General features: G+C 39.0%; 1 protein-coding gene across 5 annotated transcripts in view; it reads right to left on the bottom strand.

The window, feature by feature from the left end:
- Window positions 1-27138, bottom strand: part of FAM13A (family with sequence similarity 13 member A) — a 131298-nt gene that overhangs the window by 78643 nt on the left and 25517 nt on the right. For all 5 annotated transcript variants that reach the window (XM_088133064.1, XM_088133065.1, XM_007427390.4 and 2 more), the window contains 2 exons: window positions 22633-22713; window positions 3813-3982 (listed from right to left, as the gene is read on the bottom strand). In XM_088133064.1, coding sequence (XP_087989190.1) covers window positions 3813-3982; window positions 22633-22713 — 251 coding nt within the window. The remainder of the gene's footprint in view (window positions 1-3812; window positions 3983-22632; window positions 22714-27138) is intronic.

Below are 27138 nucleotides of genomic sequence, written 5' to 3'. Positions count from 1 at the left end.
TATCAACCTTAAACAATGAACTCTGTTGTAGCCAACTCTAGACAGGTGGGCAGGAGATAACAGTTTTGAGGTCATACCAGATTATGCACTGGAGGCTAATTTCCGTATCATGCAGACATTCAATCAAAAGAGATGGATCCTGATTTAATTCTGTTTGCTATCAATGGGGATGGGACACTGATCAGCACTAAACATTCAAAATAAAAATAATTTTTGGCAGAGGCCTTTCTTGACTATTATCAGTTCATAATGGGCTACACTGTATTTGCCAGATCTTTGGATTAAGTTGATTTATGTATTATTTTGGGTTTTTTTTCCTTTTAGAAGTAAAGCAAGACAGCAGGCATTATGCTCTTATTATTATGGAATGGTTAATGTCAAATATGAACACTTTTCAGGTTTTCCCAGAAAAACAGAGGGCTGAAAATAATGAAATTTGATCAAAAGTATGTTTGAACACACACACACACACACACACACACACACACAGAGGGATGGAATAAAACTGAACACAACAAAACTGAACAAACACAGAACTGAAACTATGCACTGTGCAGAATTAGAAAACTAAAATGTCCAATATCACAAATGCTGAATTGCTATTTTTATAAGAAACTTTTATTTTGATTTCTGAACTGCTCCTGTCTCCAGAAAGGATTGCAGAGAAAACAGTGTAACAAAATTATAACAATGAAAAGAAGAATAAAAAAGAAGCCAACTCTCAATTAACCAATCTGAAATCAATGTAGGCTGAGCTTAAAGTTCAACTGTTTATGCTTCGTGTGACTAAGAAAATTGACTGTTTTAATGACTGGGACAAAAGTGCAAGATACAGCCTTTCAGAATCCCTTGACTGAAATGTCCTGGGGTCTGGCAGATTTCCCTCAAGGTTGCCTTGCAAACAACTATATCACAATGAACCCCAAGCCTGACCCACAAAGCCAGCCCAGCAAGACACCTCAGTAAATGATATTAAAAGCTGTTAAGAGATTGGAGAGACTCAACACATTTGTTTGTCTCTCTCCTAACAGAGATCATCTATCACAAGGACCATTGCTGTTTCAATGTCAAATGCCAGCTTACTGGAAATAAATGGGTCAAAACGTTTTGTCTAATAGCTTCTGAAGCTGACCTGCCATCACTACACTGCATACCTAAGTAGACAAAGTTGGTATAGATCTGTTCTACCCATCCACTCAGTTTCTGCACAGTATGTTAGCCCAATCATCATGAATGATAGATGTCTTCCTGCTGATCAACCTGGCATTTAGAGACATTGCTACTTAAGGAACAGATGCACATAATAAAAGCATTTTAGGTGTTATATTTGTATATTAAGACTAGAATGCAATGAGACTGCAGTAGATATGGTAAGTGTAGCTTTATATTCATGTCAAAAGGAGGAAGGGTTTTGTGGCAGTGACTATGAAATGTCAGAGGTCTATTAAGTTTAGACGTAACTATGCAAACTTCTAATGCGTACAAAGAAAGGGAAAAGTCAAATGACTTCTACAGGGGTCAGCAGACAATCTGGTGTCCTCCAGGTATTGTAGAGTACAATTTTTACAATTTCTTAATGACAGCCATGCTGGCTTGGGCTGCTGGGATCTCTGTAACACTCACACCCAGAAAAGGGAGAAAATCTGCGTGTGAAGCCACCAATCAGTATACGATTGAGGTGGCAGGCCAGTCTTTCAGTGAATGACCTTATACTTGAACGAGATCGATCGATCTATCTATCTATCTATCTATCTATCTATCTATCTATCTATCTATCTAAAAATATTTTTTATTTTTATAAATAAATAAATAAATAAACAAAACCCTGGCACTGTACATTCCCTTCCCACCACTATTTGTACAGTCATAAAACAGCCACAAGAGCGCATACTCATTTATGATTTGCAATGTCAGCAGCAGCTGCAAGAAGATGCTATGAGATGTGCGCACGCACACACGCGCACACATGTTAGGACAGGAAACCTACCGTCATAAGAATCAGTGTTCCAAGGTTACCAACATAAACTATTGTGGAATAAATGCTAAGATACATCTCACATTAATCTGCTATTAGCTGTGTGGGCTGGGAAAACAGGGACTGTAGCCATAACAGAACTGACAACACAGGGAAAGATCACATTAAGAGGAAAAAGGAGTAACCACCTAGTGTCTGCAGCTTATGGTGCTTAGCCTTGCAGGCAGTTCTGGTGTCTATACATCGTAAAACTAGAATGGAAAAGACAAACAGGGTCGCTCCTGATAACTTGCTTGTACTTAGGATCTAACTTCTGGTTTCCAAACTACAGATCTTCTTTCTAGATCTACAGATACCAAAAAAAAACCCAACCCCCCCGAGAAAGCAGTTTCTTCTTTCATCAGTTCTATTCCTGGCAAACTTTAACAACAATAGCAATAGGAAATTTAGTCCTGACTGCTATGAAGAAATATAGAAGATGTTCCTGGAAACAAAGAACATTACTTTAAGGAGGAAGCCATGGCATTTTGTGTTTTATTTAAAACGTATTCCTAAAACAAAGGCAGTATCTTTTCCAGAAATATATTTCACGTAAACAAGGAAGCAAAAGCAATACTGGGAAGCACAAAATTTGATTCGTATTTATTCCTGTCCTAGTGGGCTTCACTTCAACGGCTTTGATTTCTGACTATATTACTATGCTGTTCTTAGGCTCAAAGGGGATTTGAACCAGCAGACTTGCAATCTATAGGCTGTTGCTCCTTGTGATGAGCAACTCAAGGCTACAGAGGTATACCTTCTTCTGGCTTCAGCCCAGATAGCCCATTGGTATACCATGACTTTGGCTATTAGGCTTGTGTGAAATTGAGAAGGGCATTTTGCTCAGATCAAGTTTCCCCAAGCAGTCCTTGGAGGTAGCTCAACGAAAGAGTGTCCTAAGCGCTGCACTGGAGCTAACACCAACTGGCCACTTCACTGAGCACCGAGAAGACATTTCCCCTTGAAGCCAGATAGCTATGCAAAGCAAAGCAGCTGCTTCAGCACTTTTGACTAGGCAACGCGTCTTCTGTGACAGGGCACAGGATCTTGGGTTTCAATGGCATTCTAATTTAGTCTTGCCTGCATCTCCTTAACCTACCTCTCTTTCATTTACCTCTTTTTGGCACAGACCAGGACTTTTTTCATTATGGGCTTCAAGTGGAAAAAGCTGTAAGTTTTTGCCTCACTAGCAGACTATAAGATTCATCTACTTGTTTTCCTAAAGCTAAAGCAGGTCACAGGAAGGAATTGTTAAGATTATGTCTCCCCCCCCACCCCCGCAATCTCACATTACAAGTGCTGAAACAGAGCTAAGATAAAAGCATGTTCCAATATCACTTTGTTTCATTAAGAACACACCTAATAAATAGAAGCATTCCTTTAATTTATTCTCCCCATTAATACAAATGCTGAAAAGAATGATTATTTATTTCACAAAATCTAATTTGCCATAGACATGGTTGCTGTATGTATCAAACTGTTCTATTTTTCTGGAAATCATTAACTTTGGCCACAGCAAAAATCACAGGCATCTTGTGGCATATTTTTAATAGTGCCGTTAGCACTCCAGAATTCTTGGCATGCATATAAGCAAAATATCATTTTCACTATTAATGATAAGCAAAACGAGTGTCTGAAGGTAGCCATGGATGGCTGCTCAGCATTTAAGATTTCTCACAGCATTTGCACTCTGCTGCAGTGCTCTTAAACTGCAGCTTTGTGCACCCACAGATTAATGCTCTCAGAAGGTGATCTGGAAACTAATCTTGCCTCTGATGGAGAAAGAAGAAACACTAACCTGGTGAAGAATGCAGCATTGCTTATGAAGGAGATTTCATCTGCTAACTCCATCTCCTTGGAACACAAACTATCTGTTAAATGGATGCTAACCCGGGGAATTCCATCTGACTGTCTCGGCTGCAGCATTAAACGCGGCAGAGATGGTCTTTCTTGTTTGGACTTTACAATCTAGGGAAGCAAGTCAAAGAAAATGCATCATTGGAAGGGACAGAGAAATTTCCCCAGCTCATTTTTAGCAGGTAGAGTGAATTTGTATTTTTTGAATCCCAGCAAAGAATGACTCAGCAATCCCCCCCCCCCACCTTCTGTTATAATGTAAGTGTAAAACCATACAGCTGCAACAGGGAACATCAAGCAAAAGTCATACAATGTGCTGAAGTATTAGAAAAAAATAAGCTGGAAATGTAAGTAGTTCAAGTAAGTAGTTTCAGAGGAGGGTGTGCTACACTTTTTGTGTGTTCTCTTTTCCATTATCATCTAATTTGTGGTAAACTCCCCAAGTAAAGGGTGATGACGATGATGATTTACCTGACAGAAAGAGCGTTAGACTATTACCAAAATAACAGCACACGATTAGAGGTGTTAAGTTATTATGTACATTATATAAGTGGAGTTAATAGCTGCATAATGGTGACTCAACTACATTTATGCTACTCTTCCTGGTAACACTGTAAATCTGGTTGACGTATCAATATCATAGAGAAATATTTTATTTTCATACTTACTTCAAAAGCTTCATCCATCCATCCATCCATCCATCCATCCATCCATCCATCCATCCATCCATCCATCCATCTTTCAAATGTATATATGCTGCCCATCTCACTACACAAGAAGATTATTAGAACACCCTTTCCTGCAATTCATAAATATGCAGAAACTGGATCACCTGGCTGAACACATTTGTTCAACCAAAGAATGAAACCAAAAGCATACATATGTTATAGGACTGGTAGAGGACGTGACACAAGCAAGCCACCTCTCAGCTCTTTATTAAAGCAGCTTGACTTTGCTAGGTTCCACATGAGAGTGAAATTGTGGTTCTGTTTAAGGAGTTGCTTCTGAGTCCTATTACACCACTGACAGTTTATCAGCAAGGCAGTTTTAAATGAAAGATGCTGATCTCAATACTAGCATGCTGGTTGTTACAGTGCTGGAGACCTTTAGAAGAAACACAAGTTTTCAAGCTTCCACTCAACCATGGAGCTCCCAGTCTCTCAGCCCAATCGATTTCACAGGATTGTTCTTCCATTAATAAATGGTATGCAATCACTTTGATGTTTCAGAGAAAAGGCAGCATATAAATGGAATAAATAAATAAATAAAGTATTAGGAAGTCTGTAGAGTACAAAAACAGTCGACGCTGTATAAAAATAAAAGTATGGGCAGAGGTTTTGAGTGGTTAGTCCCCAGCGGGATTGTGGGCCTTGGCAGGAGTCCAACTATACCAATCCCCAAAATGCCAAGATCATTCACTGAAAACACACATTTGCCTCCGCAGTTACATGTAAAAAGTAATTTACTCACTTGGCAGACACTGTTAGTAAACAGAGAGATTTGCTACCACCTCAGTTTCTTATTGATGCAGCAAGATCTTCTCGGGTTATGTCAGCCTCCAAAAATTTATTAAGTGAAATGGCTGTCCCAAGTTGAACTGTTCTTGAAATGACCCCTCTAGGTAGATTTTTTTTAAAAAAAATAGGCCCTGTAATCTAGTCACCAGAGAAGGGCACAGATGTGTTTTTATACCACCATAACCAGAAAATTCAGCTAATATTCCTCTACCATAAGTACAGAGAATTTTTTCTCAATTGAGGTCACATTATGTCAAGAATAAATTGTTGGAAGCAGCAATTGAAAGTGGGAATGCCCATTACAGTCTGACATCCCCTTCTCCCTCTTCCTGACATTCTTTTTTTCTCCCCACAAAAGTGGATTGCAGATAAAAGATAGATAGGTCTTATTAAAGACCTTAATTGATCTCTTGCAGAGGGGTTTTGAAATGATTCTGAGGGCTGCTTGAAATTAGCCCGAGAGCCATATCTGACCCTAGAACAGAAGGTTTTTGTATGGCCATAGAACAAACACATGGCCACAGGTATAACTAAAAGAGCAATCCCAGTCTATACCAATGTAACTGATATTGTTTAACCAGTCTTTCCATTTGTTTTGGGCCAGATGACATCTTAAAGAATCCAAGACTTATGATTAAAGCTGCATTATGAAAATGTTTCCAAGCTTTTAGGCACTGCTCCAGCCACAGTGTTAATTTGTAGTCTATTTTGGAAAGAAGAGGGAATCCAGAGTATTGAATTTAAATAATCCCAGGCCCATTAACAGCCCCCTGAGGAGATATTTTGGCAACTGCGGTGCTAAGACACATGAGCCCTGAAGCCACCATACAGAAAAGCTTGTCCCTGACTTAACAGCTGGGCAGCCTCAAGAAATTCTCACTGCCTTGTTTGCTTTTACAAAGGGCACTGTTCAGGGTGGCAGCGGGAAACAAGAAACAGAAGAAAACAGCCTGCACAACTTCACCCTTCCTTCCTCCCTCCCACCCACCCACCCACCCATCCATAAATAATATTAGTGAAGAAGCAATCCATTCCCAGCCGAAGGACCACCTCCTGCAAAGTGAAGGGACAGACTGAAATATGGACAATCTGGGATGTCTGCTGTTTCAGACAGACCACCTAAGGGGTGCCATCCATTTCCTAAGTGATGGGTACAGAGTATGTAAAGTAGGCCAAGTTACCTGAATAAATACTAAATTAATAAATAAATTAAATACTATATAAATACTAAATAAATAACTAAATTCATCCACCCCCCCACAAAACCCTCTTCACAACAGCAAAACTACAGCAATAATTAATAACATTTGGGGCCAATTCATGAGATCCCAAAGGGCCTCATCTTACTCCACAAATGAACGCAGCAACATCTCACAGGAAAAGGAGCAAGAAGCTTATAGAAGCAGAGAGAGAAGAGTATTGTAGCCCACCAGTAAGAGGCAAAGACGGGGTGTCCTTCCAACCTGTTATACAAGACACTGAAAAGTTTAAAGACAGTCACAGCAGAGACAGAGTGAAATGCTCTCCTAAGAATCAACCAGAGAAGCTCCAAGGACTAACAAGAGTCCTGAGAACCACATTTTCAGGGCCTTTGTAGACAAAAAGAAGATACTTTTATTTACGAGGATCATCTGTAGAGTCATCAGATAGCAAATCAAAGTTGCTTTCTGAATCTCCATTTCCCTTTCCTGATTTTAATTTCTTGTTTTGTGTGGCAGGAAAAATCCATGCACAACGATTACTCAGCTGTCAAAGAGCCAAATATATTTCCATAGCAAGCATGGCTGATGCAGGAAGAGTCTAACTCCATTCACTCTAACAACTATGTAACCAGGCCAAATTATTTTCTACAGCAATAGAAACACAAACTTTGTCACCAAGGTCATTATTATCATTGCTCCTGCTACTACTACTACCACCACCATACTTTTAGATCTTGAAGGTTATGTGATCATGATTGAACGACAGAAATGATTACATAGAGCCTCTTATAATAGTGATAGCTTGGGATACATGCCTGAGCTTCATAATTCCATACAAGTTTTTTTTCCATGTTTAATTTTATTTTGAAGGAACTGAGTCCTTTTTATACCACATTAGCATGTTCATGTGGCCATTCAAATTTTGAAAAAGGAAATGCGATCTAGCTTCACACTAGAAGGGCTTTCTCTTTTCTCCACAACACTATCATGTCATTCAGTACATATTTTCTCTCTTTTGATGTAAACTGTGCAACTTCATCCAGAATGTACAGCATATAATAAAATATATCAAAAGCAATAGTATATGAGTAATCCTCTTGCAGCACACAGTTCTTTATCATTTGGAAAGAGCCTGCATGACAAATCTATTAAACATTGTTCCCATAATCAAGAAGTAGGTGTGGAAGAAAGGTCCAAGAGCTTCTGAAAAATCACTGTATACTCATTTGCTTCTTAGATTGTCCTAAGTCTAATTTTATTGCCCAAAGATAATCATATTGACTTTTATTGGAAGGAGTGATTATTGGCTGCAAATTCCAGGAGTTGCAGTCCAAACACATTTGGACGCTGCCAAGCTGAGGGAGGATGGTAAAAAAATGGCACCAAATGTTTGTGCTTTTTCAGATCAAATTTGGCATCCTGTTTAATTGGCATCTAGTTTTAAACTCCATCAGTCAAAAACCAACAGTAATAGAAATCACCCCTGAATTAATAATAGAAGGAAAGACGCTGGTCATATCCATCATTCTTTCCCCAAAGCATCAGTTTTGACATCAATATGGAAAAAGTCCTTGAGAAGTTTACTCTGCTCACAAAACTAATGCCAGTGCCATAATGAAAGATTATGCTGCTAAAGTCCATGTATGTACACCCAAATGGGCCAGAGTGCTTCACCGGTAAACCATCTCCATTTATGGTATTCTTATACTTAATATCCATGATACTGAATTACTGCCTAATGAAAGAATTTGGGTGTCTCGTTGACATTGTCAGCATTGTTATACATGGCATGCTAAATCAAGCAAAAATATGCAGGTTTTTCAAGGGCCACTGACAGTTTGCATAAACACCATTGACTTCTGCTTCCCATCATCCTTAAGCGACTGGAAATTAAGAGTATTGGAGAAAACAGAGCCATCTCTCATCATTACTGACAGTGAGCCATGCACTTCTATCTGCAAATATTGGGGTGGTGTGGGGTGGAATCCAAAGGAACTCAGATTATTGTCTAATAACCCATCCAACAATCCTCTGTTTGCTCTGAAATCTAACATTTCTTTTAGCTTTAGCGTGCTATGTGTGGCTATTCTTGTATATTAAAAGCTTTTCCACACATTCTAACTGGCATGTCAAATTATCATCCAGCTTTCTTCATGATACACTGTGTGCACAGCGGGAGAGAGTTCCTTTTTTTTTAAAGGGAGGAACACTCCTTCCTATGGACTTCTTCAACATGCTTCCACGCTGCTCTGCTTTTAGAAGTTTAAATTCCCAGTGAGAAGCTGATCCTTGTAGTACTAAAACTCGTAACCCTCCAGAGAAGTTATCTGCTGTAGATTTGGGCTGACAGAAGAATGTATTCACTCACATACTGCACAGTTAATGTACAGAATTCACAATACGGTAGGATGCTCTAGCTTTGGTGGCTTTTCAAAGAGACACATGAGACCTGCAAGAAAACATAGTATGGAGTCCTCTTGCTCAGGATTATTAAAGCCAGCCAAGTTCATTCAAGGTTCTTAATTCTTTTCCACCCATCCTGTTGTTTATGCCCTCATCTTCCAAAAGTCAGTATGATGTGGCCTCTGTTTTGAAGTAGACTCAACAAACATACCTTAGAGGGGTTTTCCCCTTAACATTAATATTCTTTACCAACTTCCCAAGCTTCCTGGTATCTGTGTGGGTGAGGTGGTTTTGGATGTGCAATAATTTAAGATAGGAAAAGCTATAGGGAATGCTTGTGTGTGAGAGAGACAGAGTGTGTGTATGGGAATGTGTAAAACCTTCTTGTAAAGTTAGTTTCTCTCTAAATAAAAGATCATGGGGAATCAATATTCAGACCCCATTCAGTCACATAATTTAGGGCCAAGGCTATGGATTTTGCTAGCTGTTTTTTTCAATAGCAATGTGCCCATTTCTTGTCACCTCACTCTAAGAGAGGTTCAGAGAAACTAAAACCAGATTAGAAGGATGGCAATAAGCATAAGCAAGGGGCAGAAACTAAGTCTCTCACCAAGAGAGAATAGTGATTATGTTAAGCCTTGCAAGAAGACATATAAGTGAGTTTATGTCAGCATTCTTCAGCTACTGAAGTGGTGCTTCTCAGAACAGCAAAAACTGTTCTCCACTGGACTAGCATGCAAGACACAGACTAATGGGTTTACATTACAAGTAGTCAGATTCTGGATGAACTCCTAAGGATAAGATTGACCTGAAAGTGGAACCAAGTTCCCAGGGAGGTGACAAGCTTCCCTTCACTGAATACGTTCAGGCAGAGGCTGGACAGCCATCTATTCTGGATCCTTTAATTTGAATTCCTGCTTTGAGCAGAGGTTGGGTTCAACCACCTAAAAGGCCTCTTCCAATTCTATGATCCTAATCTAATCTGACAAGACAATTTCTCCACCAACACATTTGTTTCCTCTTTCAAATATAGCACACCAGAAGTGGCTCCTTGCCTCTGGTTTTCAAGGCAAATAAAGACAAACCGCATACTGTTAAAGAGATTCAGTGCATCTTTTCATTTAGTATCCATTAAATATTAATAACCGCCAAGGCAGCAGACTGATAATTCTTGATATTACAGCAAGTGGTGAGAAGAAACTTCCTTCCTGCCCCCCTCCCGCTAACTGGTAAGAACTACTGTTTGGAATGGTCTCACACAGTAGCATGGGGGCTCAGGCAAAGAGCTTATGTCAGAAGAGATACATGCAGGAAGTTCACGAGTGAGACCATGGAAAGCTAGTGTCAGCAGAACAGACAGTAGAGGGCCCAAAGTGCCAACACTCTGGTCTGATATGAAATGATTTCCCAGGTCTGGAGCTTCAAGCGACGCCTTCAATCCTTGACGTATTTTGGAAATAGGAATTAATTTAAGACTTCAAACAAAATAGGTTATGCTCACTCATCAGACCATTAAGAAAGAGTTTTCTGCTCCCCTTTAACGAGCAATCTCATGAAATGAATGCAAATGGGACTTAAGCAAAGTGCTGGCAGAACAGCTGCAGAAAGAGAAGGAAGCCTGCAAAATCTGCAGTTCAAAAAATGGATTGATAACTCTTTTTGCTTTTGAGAGCCAAGGTAAAATGTTTTGACGGTAAGCTACTAACTAATTTATCTGGATACCAGTTGCGATGTAACTGCAGAGAGCACATTAAATGTCTCAGTTTTATATATAATAATAAATGTTTACAAGTATGCAGGATTCATCTAAAAGCATAAAAATAGCACTACCCAGACACTTTTCAAAAGTAACCTTTATGTATTTTGCTGCATTATTGACAATGGCTGATTCATGTTTGCACAGGATTTTAGTAACAGAGTCCTGCTGCACAGACTGACAGCCTGTTCTACTTCCACAAATCCATTGCTCTCACCCCATCTATCCTTACTTCCTGTTGATTTCCAGAAAGGCAACAATTAGTCAGGTTTTTGTTACTGGCAAAAAGCCATCTTGCTTCTAAGTAAGTTTTTCTTTCACAGCATAAAGTTTTTCAAAGCCCTCCTGGGAGAGCAAAAGAGATTTCATGCTGCTAAAATGCCAGTTTTTATAATGTCAAAAGAGGAAAGTACAAAGTAACTCTCAGATTGTTTAAGAAGTTTGGAGAGCTGTGATTTTCAAGATGTGTTTTGTGCATTCATTATGGCTCTACCAGGATTCTGGTTTGATGATCCACAAAACCTCATCCCTGATGAACCTCAGCAAGTCAAGGTTTGGCCAGCAGATCTCTAGAACAGCAATGTACAGTATAAGACCCAAGTCACATGTGGCCATTCAGAGTCTTGAATGTGGCTTCAGTGCTCCACCAAAAGTTGTCTTCATATTTTACTGGGACAAATGTGGAAAATTATTATATACATGGGTCACAGTAATTAAATTAATTTTATTTAGTTGGTTTTGTGAAGTGTAATTTTAATGTAAATTAAAAGAATTTAAGGTTTTGTTTTGGCTGTGTTCACTTCTTTCTCCAGGTTCTACCTACTTTGGAGTGTGACTCTCAAGATGCCACGCAAGAGGAAAGTGTGGTCCTAAACTTGAAAAAGATTATACACCCATGCTTGAAAGAAACTTATGAAGGCTGTTTTGAATTCCCATGAAAGTCGAGGTTATATGGATCACATGTTCCCTCTTGTGTATCAAAAGATTTGGCAGGGGGCCATGCCACAGATATGCTAAATCATCACATTTGATATTTCTGAATCTCATCAGCTACCATAGGTTGGTTGCACCACCATTCTTTATAACTGCTTCAGTCTGTATTTTGTCATTGGCTGCAATCTCTAATATTTGACATAGGCAGTGCATTTGGAAAACTTTGAGCATTTTGAAGCAAGATTCAAGCTTCTGCACCATAAAGCAGGGTTGTTAGTATTAATGATTGATAGATGTACATTTTGGTACCAATGCTTCTGTTGCTTTTTTGCCAGAAGCACCAGGTCAGTGCTCTGAAGATTGAGCAGCCTGTGGCTAAGTCAGCTGCTGTACTGGGTGTGGCAGCCATTTTTTCTTCTTGGACAATTGAGCCAAGATCTTTCAATTGTTTAAGCTGCTGATTAGGACCACACTTTCCTCTTGCGTGGCATCTTGAGAGTCACACTCCAAAGTAGGTAGAACCTGGAGAAAGAAGTGAACACAGCCAAAACAAAGGTGCTGAAGGTGAGCTCCATGAAAGTGGACGGTAGCTCTTATCAACTTCCTTATTGACTACTGTGTAAATCACACCCTGTGAGTGGGAAAGTACAGTGATCAGTTCCAAAGAAAACTTGGCTGAAGCATATGGAGGAAGATCTAGCAAAACAACTGGTCCATAACAAATAAAACTGGAGAAATACTCCGTGGGACATTAGCTGACCCATAGCACCTATGGATGCATACTTTTGTGGGTCATTACCAGAAGTGAGCTAAGGACTTCAAGTTCAAGTATCAGTAGAGGCTTTGCTCTGTTTCCCCCACCGGTTGGAATGTAGTCTTAATCAAAACTGTATAATACTTCATCCAAGGCTCCTTTATTTTGTTTCGAGCTCACACACCAATTCAATGAATGGTAAGAACTAAAGAGGGGGCAAGCATTTTATCCAAATTTGTGTTTTCTCTGAATAGGATAGATGTAGGCTTATGATATTCTTGTGATAGACTAATGCTAGCAAATGTCCCATAATCCCCTGCCCTACCAGATTTAGGCTGAGAAATAACTAAGTCCTCCCCCAAACATTTTACTTTCTATAGTTCATAATTTTATCACTTTCTCAGAACACAGCAGATTCTTAATACAAGCTGCTTTCTTTGCCTGTACACTTTTTTAGGCCAAATGAGCACATTCTTGGGGATAGGAATGTGAACATGATTCCAGAAAGGTGCTCTTCTTCCAGAGTAGTTTAGCTAGAGTTGGCTTGGAGGGTGGGAGTTATAATCCTACACATCCGGAGGGGAAGGAAAAACAAATCTACTAAAGGAATGATCTCTAATCCCTTTGACAGAGCTATCAAAACAATCTACTGCAGCCTCCATTGTCCAAACCTAGCCTTACTAACAAAAATCACATGGCTATGCAGAGTATCCAGACAAAACCCCCAAATTTACAATATTTTGCTATCCAGATAAACTAGGGCTCTTTTAAAGGCTTCTGAGGAATGCTGGCTGATACTGATATTCTCTGTTGTTCTACTCACTACCACTGGAATCCACTTGTTTTTAAACATTATTTTTCCTAACTTTTTGAAAACTGTAGGCCATTTCTAATTTCTTGAAGAAAAGGAAGATAATTAAACACACATACACAATCACTGAGGATCAATAATCAGAAACTGCAGAACTAAAGGCAGGCCTATAAAAAGAGAATCAACTCTCTCTCTCTACTTCCATCTGGTTGGAAGCAGGACAAACATATCAAGTGATAGTTACGCATAACAAGACTTTCTATAAGCAGTTCTCTCTGCCCTGGTCAACCATCCCTCTCCATTTCAAGGTCTCCTTTAGAAGAACACGCACAGTAGGGCTATGTAATACTTCAGATTTGAAACAAAATGGTGCTTTGGACAGCAGGGAGTGCTCCTCACAGCATCTGTCTACAACTCACTAAAGGAGCTGCATCTTTTCCTGAGATCATATAGCAGCACAGGGTATCCTGATGTTAAATAAAGCTTCCATGGCATGCAGAACAATACAGAACAATTAGTAATAGTGATTCTTTATCTTAAGCTACCTATAAAAGAGGAGGATGCATATGGCTGAAAACAAAAATACAAACAAAGCACCCAACCTGGGTTTGTTTAATCCAGAGAAGAGAAGATTAAAGACAGACACGATATTGCTCTTGAAATAACTATGGGACTGCAATGAAGAAGAGTGAGCAGACTTGTTCTTCATTGCTCCAGAGGGCAGGACTAGAAATAAATACAAGGAAATGTATTTTGCCTCATCATTAGGAGAAAATTCCCCCTAAAATTGAGAACCTTAATGTGCTGTCCATCAATTTAATACTGTAAATTCCCAGGTGAGATTTTACTTGGTATCCACCAGATTCTCTCTCTCTCTTCTTATAATTAAACAAATGGGAATCTGATGTACTGCAAAGCAACGTACCAACTCCAGCATAATTTTCATTTCCAAGAATATCTCTGAGTCCCAAACGGGCCCACTATATTCTCAGTAAATAAAAATGATTCACAATGGCTGCTTGTTTCTTTTTCAATGTGCCCATCTTCTTGAACAAAAGGCAACTATCAGTAGGGACAGGAGAGAATATCCTGCAAAAGGGTGCCAAGTAAAGAAGATGGTGGGTAGCATTTTGATCAAATAGTGCTTTGTAACCAGCATGCCATGTGGTAAATACCCAAACTCCCAGCAGGTATTCTGCCAGAGAACCCAGATGTTCTCAACATCCCAAAAGTGTCCACAGACCCCAAATGTGCGGGAACTCACTGCTAAGAACTATTGAACAGAACTGATTTGAAGGTGGTAAGTTATCAATCCGTAAATCTAAAAAAGGAAAACTGGTCATGAGACTTAATGCTAAACTGGTAAAAATGGTTCACTTGTGTTTCTAAAAAAATGGCTGTATTCAGAAACACAAACAAGCCAACCTTAGAACTACTAATGTGTGAAAGTTTAACAATCTGATGAGATTAGGAAGGAGCTGTGTGTGTTCTTTTATAAGCCTTGCTGCCTGTACTAAAGATCTCATGATTGTGAACTTCTACAATATAGTTTAATATCTAACTTCATTTTGTTTAGACTTACAATAAAGGTTAATTAAGGAAACGAGCACATCAATTTCTGTTTTTATAATCTTTCCCAGGAAAACAACACATAGAGACCAAGAGCCACAGTCAATATTATGCCACAGCGTGAGACGATGAAGCGTTTAAAAAGGAGAAATTCTGCTCCAAGTACAGAATTTTCATACTAGTATAAATTTTGGCATTGCAGCTAATCTCAGCTTCATTGATTTTGAAAAAGCTAAGCAGGATCACCTCTTGTTAGTTTTTGGATGGGAACCGCTAGGAAAAACTGGGGTTATAGGCTAGTCTGGGAACTTGAAAAATACCTCAGAAGACCATACTTCTGTGACTAAGGAAACAATTAGGAATCAAACTTATCCTTCAAGTTTATTTTTATAAGTTATGAAATGGCTTTATTTACTGAATTTATTTACTTTCTGTATTTCTATACCACTTGGATATTACCCAAGTATTCATAGCAGTTTACCATTTACACTACTTGTAAACTGTATACTGTTTCTGCTATTCATAGAGAAAAATGTGGTGCTGTTCATTGATTACTGGAAAGATTCTTGGTATTGTTCTGTAGATAGAAAACGGATCTCTCACTGACCTCAAAAGAAATCAAGATTTTTTGAGTGTCCCAAACACCAAAAAAACCATTTTACTATCAGACTGAACTCTTATATGTGTAGCTGCCTCTTCCCTCTCCTTATCCCAAAGATGTCCTGAGCAAGGTTCTGATTGATCTCAGTTCTAAGAGGAGGGTCTTTTGTCATTGGGAACTGAAATAAGCGCTTCAAATCTCAGACTTTGCAATAGCAATTGGATACTCCAGGTTATGCTTTCATCAGGTAGAAAAGAATAGCTTTCTCTTCTCAATTGTGTCCCCTTTGAGAGAAATCAGGATCCTTTTTAACAGTATGGATTGATCGCAGTTATTTCTGCCTTGTTATATCTGTACTAATGTGCATCTGGAAGTGTGTTTCTGCCTAAAAGATTACCTGTGAGTTAATGCCTGCAGGATTCATGTTATTTTCCTATACCCTTTCTCCCACTATCCTTAGTTCTACATTAGGACCTTAATCTTAATCAGGTATGGTCTCCTACATCCCCAAGATCTTTTCCCCAATTAGCAAGAAACCCCCACATTGCTACCAGCTCTCTCTGCCTCATCCTGCCATCTCCTCTGCACAGGAGACGTGTGTGTGTGTATGTTTGTGTGTGTATGCATATATCTATATCTATTTGTTGTGTGAAGACAGGGAGTATGTTCAAGACAGAATAGTTTGGGAGAATCATGTTTTAAACCTGAGAATCAGCTGAGATGTCAGAGGGTGGAGATCGCTATGTGTGTATGTGCACGCACGCACGTGCATATGTATGTCAGCATGCACATTTAAATGTAACAGACATATAGTTTAAAATAATATCAATATATAATTGTTCATTATTTTAATTTTCCTCCTTCTCCCCCTTTTTAAAAGTTTCTAATGTGGCTTCATTCCTCCATTTGCTAAGAGATTCCCAACATGGCATTCAAAGTCTAGGATGGCCCTTGGCCCAATAAATGTTGTGCACTCTGACCTAAAACAAGCAGCGTAGCAGGAACACATCAAGGGAAAGAACAATGCTGGCCAATTCCAACATCTGGAGAAAAAGTTAACTTGGGTCAGACTTGAGACCTATACTACTATTCTTGGCTCTGCCCTGACCACGAGAACAGAAATTGCAGGGCAAATAGACAACCTTTCCTCCTGCTGACAGATGTTCTTTTCTTCCTCCAGCATACCCAATCAAAAGAACAACTATCTTCTATCAATTACTCAGAAGAAGGAACAGACACCTTTGCTAATTGAGGAAATGAACTTTTGTTTTGATAAAGAAAAGAAAGGCTAAGAGTGAGAGTTGTTGAATCAAAGCTGCTTTTTGTCCTAGCTGGCAAAGAACCAAGAGAAAGGCCCACTCATACTTGAGTCATACAACAGGTTACAAACCAGGTGAAGGGCTTACTCCTCCCTCCCTGCAATACAATTTCCAAATTCACCCCCTCCAAAAAAAACAGACCAGCACCCAATTTTGGATTGGCAACTCCCAACCCTTCCAAGTCTGATCCAACCATCTCCCTCTCTAAATCCTAGCTACAAAGCATAAGTGAAAAAACTGATATGGCTGAAAATACTTCTCTATTTTTTCCCTAAAACACCTTTGCATTACATTATGTATCCAAAGACAGAGAAAAGCCTTTTAAAGATTGGGCCATTAAAGCATAGCCATATTTCTACTCTTACCTATATGGTTAGTATCATATTCGGCTTTTACCCCATATCTGTTTGTGTCCCTCCAGCTATTAATGGATGAAATTTTTAAACAGGAGATCTTGATTTAAAAAGATTCTGAATTGTTATCAGTATTTGGGGAAGAGTAGATAGGAGAAATGAAGTTACTTCTACTTGCAGAAGCAACTGGAAGAACCCAGTGTATATAACACATGTAAAATCCTGATGAAGTCATTTATCTTATACCCCCTTTTAAGTCTCCAGTCCTAATGTTTTTAGAGAAACATTATGAAAGTGTTTCTAGAAACTCAGATAAAAGATCAGAAAGAAAGAGTCCAAACAATCAGAAACTTTAATAACTCACTGTTTACCCAATTACAATCTATGTTACATTAATGCAAATGGCTTACAATGTTAAACTTAAAAAAAAAAAAGCTGTAGGTTGGTAAAAAAATGAAATAAAGTCCACTTCCTTTCCCACTACAATTTTATTTTTGGGCTCCATCATAAGCTGGGAGGAGGAGGGGGAGGAGAAAGGGGGGAGGGAGCTAGGCTGGGAAATTACCTAAACTTTGGCTGCTGAACATGCATGCTAACAGATGTAGCAATAAGGCTGTGATTTATGAGCTTGTTTCCATGTAAAAAACAACAACCACAAACTTGCACAAATCAAGATCAAATTGCCTCAAGCCACAAGGAAGTGCAAACTTCTTGCTGTATGTATGAGACCACAGTGGCTATTATCCCCTGTAGCATGTCTAAAGATTGGAAGGTCCTGAGAGATGTAATCCTAAGGGCATTAAGTGGGGTTTGGCTGCTTTTACAGTATATAATTGCAAGCCACCTCCCTCAAACTGGTCAAAAAAAGTAAAGGGCATTGCACTCACACTGCATTATAATTTCTGAACTACATCACTGGAGATGCAATGATACATGTCATCACTTCTCCCCAAAGTATCCAAAATGGCCCACGAAACTTGGTAACTTAACCATGATAAGAAAACTGAACAATTATAATACAAAATAAAATATGACTGGATTCACAAATTGCACTTCCATGATTTGCTGATCTGGTGTTTACTGATTAAATCACAATTGATTGGGTTCACATACTAAGCCATAAATCATAAGCCACAAAACAGAATGGCTAAAAAGCCCAAACCAAACCAATTGTATGATGGCTTAAGTGTTTTTGATGGACTCAGCCAATGTTATTAGCAAAACCTGTAAATGTCAATTAAACCAAAAAATAAAAAAAAGAGTATAACCAGGAATCATCACCAGTCCAAAATATGTAGTGTCGTGATTCACGTAATGGACTAGAATTGAGGAGATGAGGTTCAAGTTTATTCTTAACCATGGAAGCTCATGGATGACTTTCAGTTATTCAAAAATCTGGTAGTCTGGAGTCTGGTAGCGCCTTTTCCAACTAACAAATTTCATTAAAATCACAAAAGTGTATGCCTTTTAATAAAATGTGCTAGTCAAAAAAGGTGCTTCCAGACGCCTTCTGAATTTTGGTTGCTATAGACTAACATGGCTCTCCTCCTACAATGTTTACAATGAGAAGCACCAAGTTTGGCCAGTCAGTGTCTTTCACCCCAACCATTCCCCGTGATAAAATGAACAGAGATCCTTTTGAAAAGCTGCCTTAAGCTTCTGGAGAAAAGCCAGGCTACACATCTAACAAATCCAAATCTAACAAATATTCTTAAAAATTATATAATTGAATCATTTGTATCTCATGCTATGTAAAATCATACTTAATGGCAGCATTTAAAACCAATGTGGGGAGAAAAGTCAGCAAGTGTGTCCAAATATCCTACAACCCAACAAATCCTGCAACCTGAAATTAGAGCAGATCAGATTTCTGACAAATTAGATGTGTGAAGGAAGTGCCACCAAGGGATTGTTCCTGGTGTTCAGTGGTTGCAGGAAGAAATAAAGAGAATATATCTAATATACAGTCCACCTTCCCTTAAGCTCTAGGAGGAGAGAGATAGGATCTTACATTATGTCATGCTTCCATGTATGGGGTCTTACATGACTTCCTGGGTGGGGGGACTTAAACAATCTGTTCCACCCAAAAGCTGAGTTTTCCTTCTGAGTTTGAAGAGAAGACATCAGCAATATTTCAAGGCTAGTTTGTTAATTTCCTTCAAATTGCTCCTCAGCTGACAGGACAAATTTTAGAGGAAGACATTCCCTTCTGTCTGGAAGGCAAATGTCTAGTTTGTGATAATTCCAAATTCATTGGGGTCAAAGAAGAAGACGACATCTGTATGTAGCAAGTCCGCTTCTACCTTTTTATCATGCCTGTTCTTATACATTCAAGAGCTTTCAGTTCAAGCGCCCCTGAGAACAGACACTGAGAACAGCATAAATAAAAATATGGAGTGCAAAACTAATGAAGTTATGTATGTATGTGTGATGGGTGGGTCAATAAAGCATTGATGCCAAAATTAAATTCGGCACCCAAACATCGATGTAAGAGTGGCACGGCACAAATCTCTTGGCATTTTGTCAAAGCATTGTGTATATGTGCTGAAACTTGGCAAGTGTGTGTTTACAGAACAAAACCTAGATGGGATCAATTCTAAGAAACCTTCATTGTTTCTTTGGTTATTTAAGAAACAGGTCTTCAGTTATATATTTACTCTGAAGCAATACACAAAAGAAGAGCGGGAACTAGTAGAATCACAAAATAGGCCATATAACGGTTGGAGTTGGAAGGCATTTAGGCCACTTAATCCAAATTACCACTCAGTGCAGGAAGCCAAATTAAAGCATCCATGACAGATATCTGTTTGGCTTCACCTTGAGCACAGACACTGAAGGGAAGAGCGTAATTTCCACCCATGTTTGGTTCTACGTTGAACTGCTCTGACCCTTAGGCTGTTTTTCTTACATTCAATTGGAATCTGCCTTTAAGGAAACTCAGTGATTTTGCGTCCTGCATTTGGGAACAATGGAGTGCAAGTCTTGACCTTTTATGTTGTGTGGTATGCCAGTTACGCCCTTTCCTGGATCAGTAGGCTCTCCAGTCAGTCACTCACACTCTGGTAATCTCTTGGCTAGACTATTGCAATGCCCTCTACATGGGGCTACCTTTGAAGAGTATCCAGAAACAACAGCTGGTTCAAAATGTGGCCATGCGAACAATCTTGGGTGCCCCAAGAACATATAACACCTTTACTGCAGGAGCTGCACTGGGTGCCAGTTTGCTTCCGGGTTCAGTTCAAAGTGTTGGTTATTACCTTTAAAGCCCTACATGGCATGGGTCCAGGTTACCTGAGGGACTGTCTCACCCCCATCACAACAACCTGTCCCACCCGGTTAGGCAGAGAGGGTATGTTGTGGACTCTGTGAGCAAGAGAATGTTGGCTGGCAGGACCCAGGAGAAGAGCCTTCTTTGCTGTTGCCCCCACCCTTTGGAATATTCTCTCCCCAGAGGTGCAGCAGGCCCCTACTCTCCTGATTTTCCAGAAAGGATTAAAGACCTGGCACTGCTAGCTTGCATGGGGTGACAAGAATCTTACCCAATCCTGGGGGCAGCTGGCACCTTGATGACGCTCCCTGAGTGACTTTCATTTTTATATCTATCCTTGGATCTATTTGTTTTCTATTTATTAAGATTATTTTATATTGTAATTTTACTTGATTTTAACTGCTTTGTAAACTGCCCAGAGTTGTTTCAATGAGACGTGCGGTGACAAATTTGATAGATAGATAGATAGATAGATAGATAGATAGATAGATAGATAGATAGATAGATAGATAGATAGATGTCATATTCTGTCAGCCTTGTGAGGTAGTCCAGACAAGAAGCACACCCAGGAGTACTAGCTCTATCTTTATTGTAAGTCTGCAACAGAATCTTAGAAGTCTGAAAGTACAACTTTCCCCCTTCGCCTTTACAGTCCAAGAAACTAGGGACAGTCCCTTCTGAGACATTTGCCATGCCCCCATTCCATCTGCAGGCTCAGCTGCCTCTTAACTGAGCGCTGCCTAGTCTACAGCTTTTCCTCCTGTCTCCCAAGGTCATTCCCACATACCATTATATTTTCTTTCAGGTATTTGAAGAGTGCTATTATATCCCCTCTTAGCGTTACCTTCAAAAAGCTAAACTTGCCCGACTCCTTCAATTTTTCTTCCCAAGACTTAGCTTCTACTCTCCTTTTATTCGAACTGCCCTTCTATAAATCTGTTCCAATTTGCCTGTATCCTTCTAAAAATGTGATGTGCGGAATGGACCCCATTCTTATCTGCCTAATGCAAAATAAAGGGGATTTTGCATTATATTTATTAAAAATAAATCACTTTTGTGATTTGGAAGCTAAACTTCTATTGATGCATTCTAAAAAAACGTGTTTGCCTTTTCTTACTATAACATCATACCACTGTTTGCAATCAAGGTCTATTTCACATATACCATTACCAACCCATACTTTGTTTCATAAGTGGAGAATTTACACTTGTCTTTGTTCAAATATTATTCTGTTACAGCCAGCCAACTTTTCTAATCTATTAGGATCAGTCTTAAGACTGCAGTAAGAATAAATACAATAAATAAATAAATAAATAAATAAATTTTCTTCCCTATCTTCTAGGATGTTAGCTATTCCCTCAATTTTTGGTTGTTTACAAATCTGATAAGCATTCTCATAATATGTTATGATTACCTCCATACCATGTAGAGGCTGGGTTAGTCTCCGTTCATTTAGAGATTCATGGTAACAGACCATTTGACCAAAATAAATGTTTGCACACAAATGGATGGCATGGGCTACAGATGTTAGCTCCTTTATTGACTCACGTTTCAGTTTTAAATGTTCATGTTTCTAGCCCTTACTACTGTTTGAAAGCCTGTGGACAATGCCTGCCAGAGTTTTAAAAGCTAAAAGAAGAGGAAATGGACTGAGCTCCTGCATCATTTGGGTGCCTAGATACTGTATAGTATGTTAGAGAAGCCTCTTAAAAGGGCTTTGTCCATACAGATGGACATTAGCTTTGTCTCTACCGCATAGTAGATTAGGCTAAACTGGGGCTGAGTAGTTTTTGATTCTGCATGGTGAGGGAACCCAGCCACTGACTTAGCAGGCCACCTCTGTGGGGTCATAACATCACCATATCAAGCCATAAAACAGTTATTTATTTGAGCAGGATTTATTATGTAAATGTAGCAACTAGGTTTTGTTAATGGGTTTAGAATTTAGCATGTTGTGGGAACCCAGCCTAAGCCTAGCTGCACCCCGGGGTCATGCCTCCATTGAGACTTCTGGCTGCAGTCAAGAACAGCACCAACTTGTTTGGTTAGGCAGGGGATGGCAAAGGGAACTCCTCTTGTGTAGAAGCTTCTGGAGCAGTGATGTGATTCCGGGACTTTATGAGCATGGCTAAATCTCAGAATTTCTTCCCAGACCTCCCAAATCTGACGCATTTCAAAACTACAGCTCCTAATCCCATGAAAAAGAGACGACAATGCAGATAAAAGGAAAATGAAAAGCAGCCACAGAAAAGATTAATACAGTCATTTTCTGTACCTTTGTTCTTGGCCTCGGCTTTGGTGTTTCTGTCTCAAGACTCGTCAGCATGATTGACGGGGTCGGCTTGCAACTAGCCTCCTATCAGGAAACATCAAAAGCAGTTAATAAAAATACGTCTGCAGATATATCCTGAAACAAGAACAGGCTGCTGTTTCACTTGACATACAGTTGAGTTTCAAATAAAGATATGTATTGAAATGCTCTCTTCCATTTGAATGCTTTCTTTATCACAATTGGATTGACTAAAACGAAACACCTAAAAACAAAGCCTCTGTGTCTGGCATTCTTGATGTACTTCATCAAAAGCAGTGATAGGAAGTCCAAGCTTGGTAGCAAACCAGTATTTATGTTAACTGTGTTCAAGGAGGTAGGCCTGCCATATTGCCAACATTTCAGGTAGCTGCTACTGTTGTGGTTTGTTAGAAGATTCGGAAGGGTTTCCTGGGTTTGGAGGAAAGGGGCTAGGGTTAGGTTTGTAAAACATTATACTGTGATATTCTAATGGGTTAACTATAGAAGAAAAAATGGTTCATCCACTACATCATGAGGAAAAGAATTTATGAGGCTGAGTACCAGAAGGGCTTAAAGACCAAAATCGAGAAACAATGTGGAACCATCACTTGCTTCTTTGGTGCATGGAAGCTCAGATCATTATCCATCTGTGGTACGGTTTTGTGTGGTATGAGAACTTAGTTACAGTTTAACAGTGTTCTCACCAATGTTATCAATAAGGAAAAAAAAATCTATTTATGTGTTCTGGAAAGATATTCAGATGCTGTGGCATATAGCTACACCTAAAAGATCAAAATAATGGAGGAAATGGTTTTCCTGCAATACTCCATGAAAGTAAAAAAATGAATTCTGAAGCAACAGAAAAAATGTCAGTGGTTTTGAACTCTGGTTTTGAAGAAGACTTCTGAGAATATCATGGATATCAAAGAAAACAAACGAAGGAATCATAGAACAAATCAATCCAAAGTTCTCGCCCAAGGCACAAATTACCATATTCAAATTATCATATTTTGGACCCATTATGTGAAGACTCAACTCCCTACAGAAGTCAATAATGTTGGAAAAAGTAGAAGGAAAGGGAAGATGACCAGCAGCAAGGTGGATGGATTACAGCAGCAATGGGTATACCATTAGAAGACCTGAAGGGCTATGGTGAGGACAGATTATCATCTTCTGTCATGCTGGGGACAGAAGACCTGAAGGGCCATGTTGGGGAACGTCTAGTTATGTGGTCACCAGGAGTTGACTTCTTTTTTTTTTTTGGTTTACTTGTTTGCCTTCAGGTTGCTTATTATTTCTTTTAGGTTTTATCCCCCTTATTTTTAATTGTAAGACACCCATAATTGTTGGACGTTGGGCAGCCTACAAATAAACAAACCTGATGGCCCATAATTAATAAAAAAATCATAGGGGGAAGTTATTTAGAGCTGCAGTATCATTAGAAAGACATGTCAAAACAATGACAGTGAGCTGTCTACCATAAAACAGTCTCTCTCTCCTTGGCAGCTCTGCAGGACACTAAAGGGAAAGGCTGCAGGAGCTCATAAACTTTCACCTAGAAGAGAGTGTATTTTAATCTCACCAGTGAAGAATATTCCAATGGATTTTTTTCTTTTGCTCTTTTTTTTTTTTTAAATCCATCTGCTCAATGAAATACTAAATGATCTGCAAGAATAAAATGTTCTCTTGGAAAGAAACCCACCAAAGTTTTGTTAATAATGCTTAAACATGCCCAGATCTACTGTATACCACTTATGTTTAGTCTGTTCCCCGGTGGCAACTGAGAACCAACATATGGCAATAGTGCTGTAGCAGTGATAGACAACTCAAAGGCCAGGTTTGTTCATAACCGTAAGCCATGTTATAATTGGTTTATGTTTAGGCTTAACACTGCCCTGAAGCCCAATTATTATGGCTTAGTATTATATGTGAACCAGGCTTCTCCAATAATTTTGGTTGAAAATTTTAATCTAGCTTTATGGGTGAATGCACTCAGTGATTAGATGGTATTTCTTGCATCAACCCAAAACATGACCTAGAAGTTTTCTTAGTTAAATTAACAGCTGGAATACATTATGTTTGACAGGAAAGGGAGTTATTACCAGACAATGACCAATTGCCTTATGGTAAATGCTTTTACCAGCAACACCAAGGGGGGAAAACAAACTACAAAGATAAGATTTTGGCACAACCCTGTGGAAAATACAATATGTGCACTAAACCAGGTTCATCAGCTCTCTTCTCTAATCCAACCAACCCAGACAAAATGTGAGCAACTGCTCTCTATTAAACAATCTGTTTGTATGTCTCTGTTATAGTTAAACCATTACTGTAACCGTTATCACACACGCTTAGAATTTTTGAAGTATATTGCTAAACTTTAAGTGTCTTTCTCACGCTTCTTAACAAAAACACAAGCTTATTACAAGTTAACACACACAAAAATTGAATTAAAAGATACAATTTCAAATAACTAAGATGTTTCTATTTCAAGACTGGAAAAGTGATTGCTTAACAGGACTATCTCAACTATGCCTAAATAAGAAGACCCCATGCTATCCATTTCAGAATGCTGAATGGGTTTCAGCATAAGTTTTCCTTTTATAGAATATTTACTTATTAGTTAATGTCTTGTGTTGGACATGTATTTATGAGCAGACAACCTGAAAGAACACCATCTTCTCTCCCAGAATGTAAGTACTGTACTCTTGTGTCAAACGTTTTTATCAATGTATATATTCCAGACCTAGATTTACATCAATAAATCTATGATATTTTCAAAAACTGGAATATCTGTGCAGTGTTTTATTTAATGACTTTTCTGTCACTTTCCAAAGGTCTGCTTATTTAAGAATCAAACAAAGAATGTATGACTGTTCTTTTTATGGACCTTCTTGAGTTCCAGACTATAGTGTCACCAACCAAAGATCAAATGATGGGCCAACTTACCAAGAATGTCAGCAAATAAGTGTGCATTCTCCCTGATCAAACATTCCCATCCCATATTTATACCTCTCCCTCTCGCCAGGCTTCTAGCTCTCCATCAATTAATAAACAGCAACAAGAAAAACAAAAGTTTAAAGAGAGGCAAAAAAAAAAAAAGTAAAGAGATCCCTTTCTCCCATGATCCATGTATTTATGTGCATTTGACTCTTAGTTTACAAAACAGTCCCCAAGACAGTTTGTTACATGAGTGAGAGCACGAAGCAAATTGTTTCACATCATTATCGCAAATGCTAAAAAGCCAAAAATAACTTTTTTGGCCAAGTGAACATACTGCAAGTGTTGCATGGCTACTGGCTTTCATTTGAACATAACACCATTCAAGGACATATCTTATTTTCCAAGGCTGCTTCCTATTCTACTTAGACGATGATCAGAATCTCAGACTGACTAGCACTCATACTGATGAAAGACACCGTTTGGTTCACAACTGAACAGCATTATATTAAGCACTAGATGATGATAATAATAATAAATTGCATCTATGTTTACACAGATTTTATTTTTTGGGAATCTGGTACCTCCAGTCTGTTTTAAACCTGCATTTACGCTACATGCTTAATCCGGACCTAATAACAAATGGGATAGAAGTGGAGAAGGGAAATGAGAACAGCAAAATGATTTTGGAGTGTAAGGGCAAACCCAGGTATGAATTGTATAGGTTTGTTCGGGGAAAATATAATTGTTGGCATATGATGGATGACTGTGAGTCATCTGTTTCTAAGTAGAACTGAGAATTTAAAGTTATAGGGAAATCTGCCCAAATGGAAAGTTTTCAGGCAATTTGCAAGCTCTACTAAGAGATCCAGGTTTAGCACTGTTGAATAATTAGACATGAGCTCCTAAATGACTGGAGTAGCAAAGGCCAAAACAATTACAGTTGTCTGACATCAGATTCTTCAAAGGGCTGGGGCTGAGTTGCCAAAGGGAGCATCAGGCGCAGAATTTAATGACAGTTGTTGGGCTAAAGAGTAAGGCCTGAACTGAGAATGGGGGTGGGGGGGAGAATTTAACAAGACCCCCACCACCAAAGGCAGAAGAGAGAGGCTATCTGGCTATAGCTATGGTATTTTCCTCCTGGCTTTCAAGTTCTCACTAGACTCAGAACCAAACAATTAGCATTCAATGTCCTGATTTCAGCTGTAATATGGCATGTTATTACTCCTTTGAGGATAGCATTCCCATTACGTTTTTAACCCTTTTCTTTTGCACTACTCCCTGCTCAAAATTTTCTTCCTAAAGCGGAAGGAGACAGTTGATACATATTCTCTTCCTGGAAGAAAGTCAATAATGTTTGGGAACAGCAACAGCAACAAAAACAAATCAGGTAATGGCAGATCAATAAAACAACACCTTTGCACTGTTTTTCTTACATTTCTTTGATTGTTGCTTCCTGTAGCTGCATTCTGATTGCCATACAGGCCCCTGGATGGAGACATGCATACTCGCACATATGTGCACACACACAGAAACACACAAGTGCATGTT

This window comes from Python bivittatus, unplaced genomic scaffold, assembly GCF_059951505.1.
Source record: "Python bivittatus isolate LINGU-HERP-01145 unplaced genomic scaffold, Pbiv_v1 ctg000070_np1212, whole genome shotgun sequence".
Lineage (NCBI taxonomy): Eukaryota > Metazoa > Chordata > Lepidosauria > Squamata > Pythonidae > Python > Python bivittatus.
The sequence above is the reverse complement of the archived record's forward strand: the minus strand, read 5'-3'. Positions and strand labels throughout refer to the sequence as shown.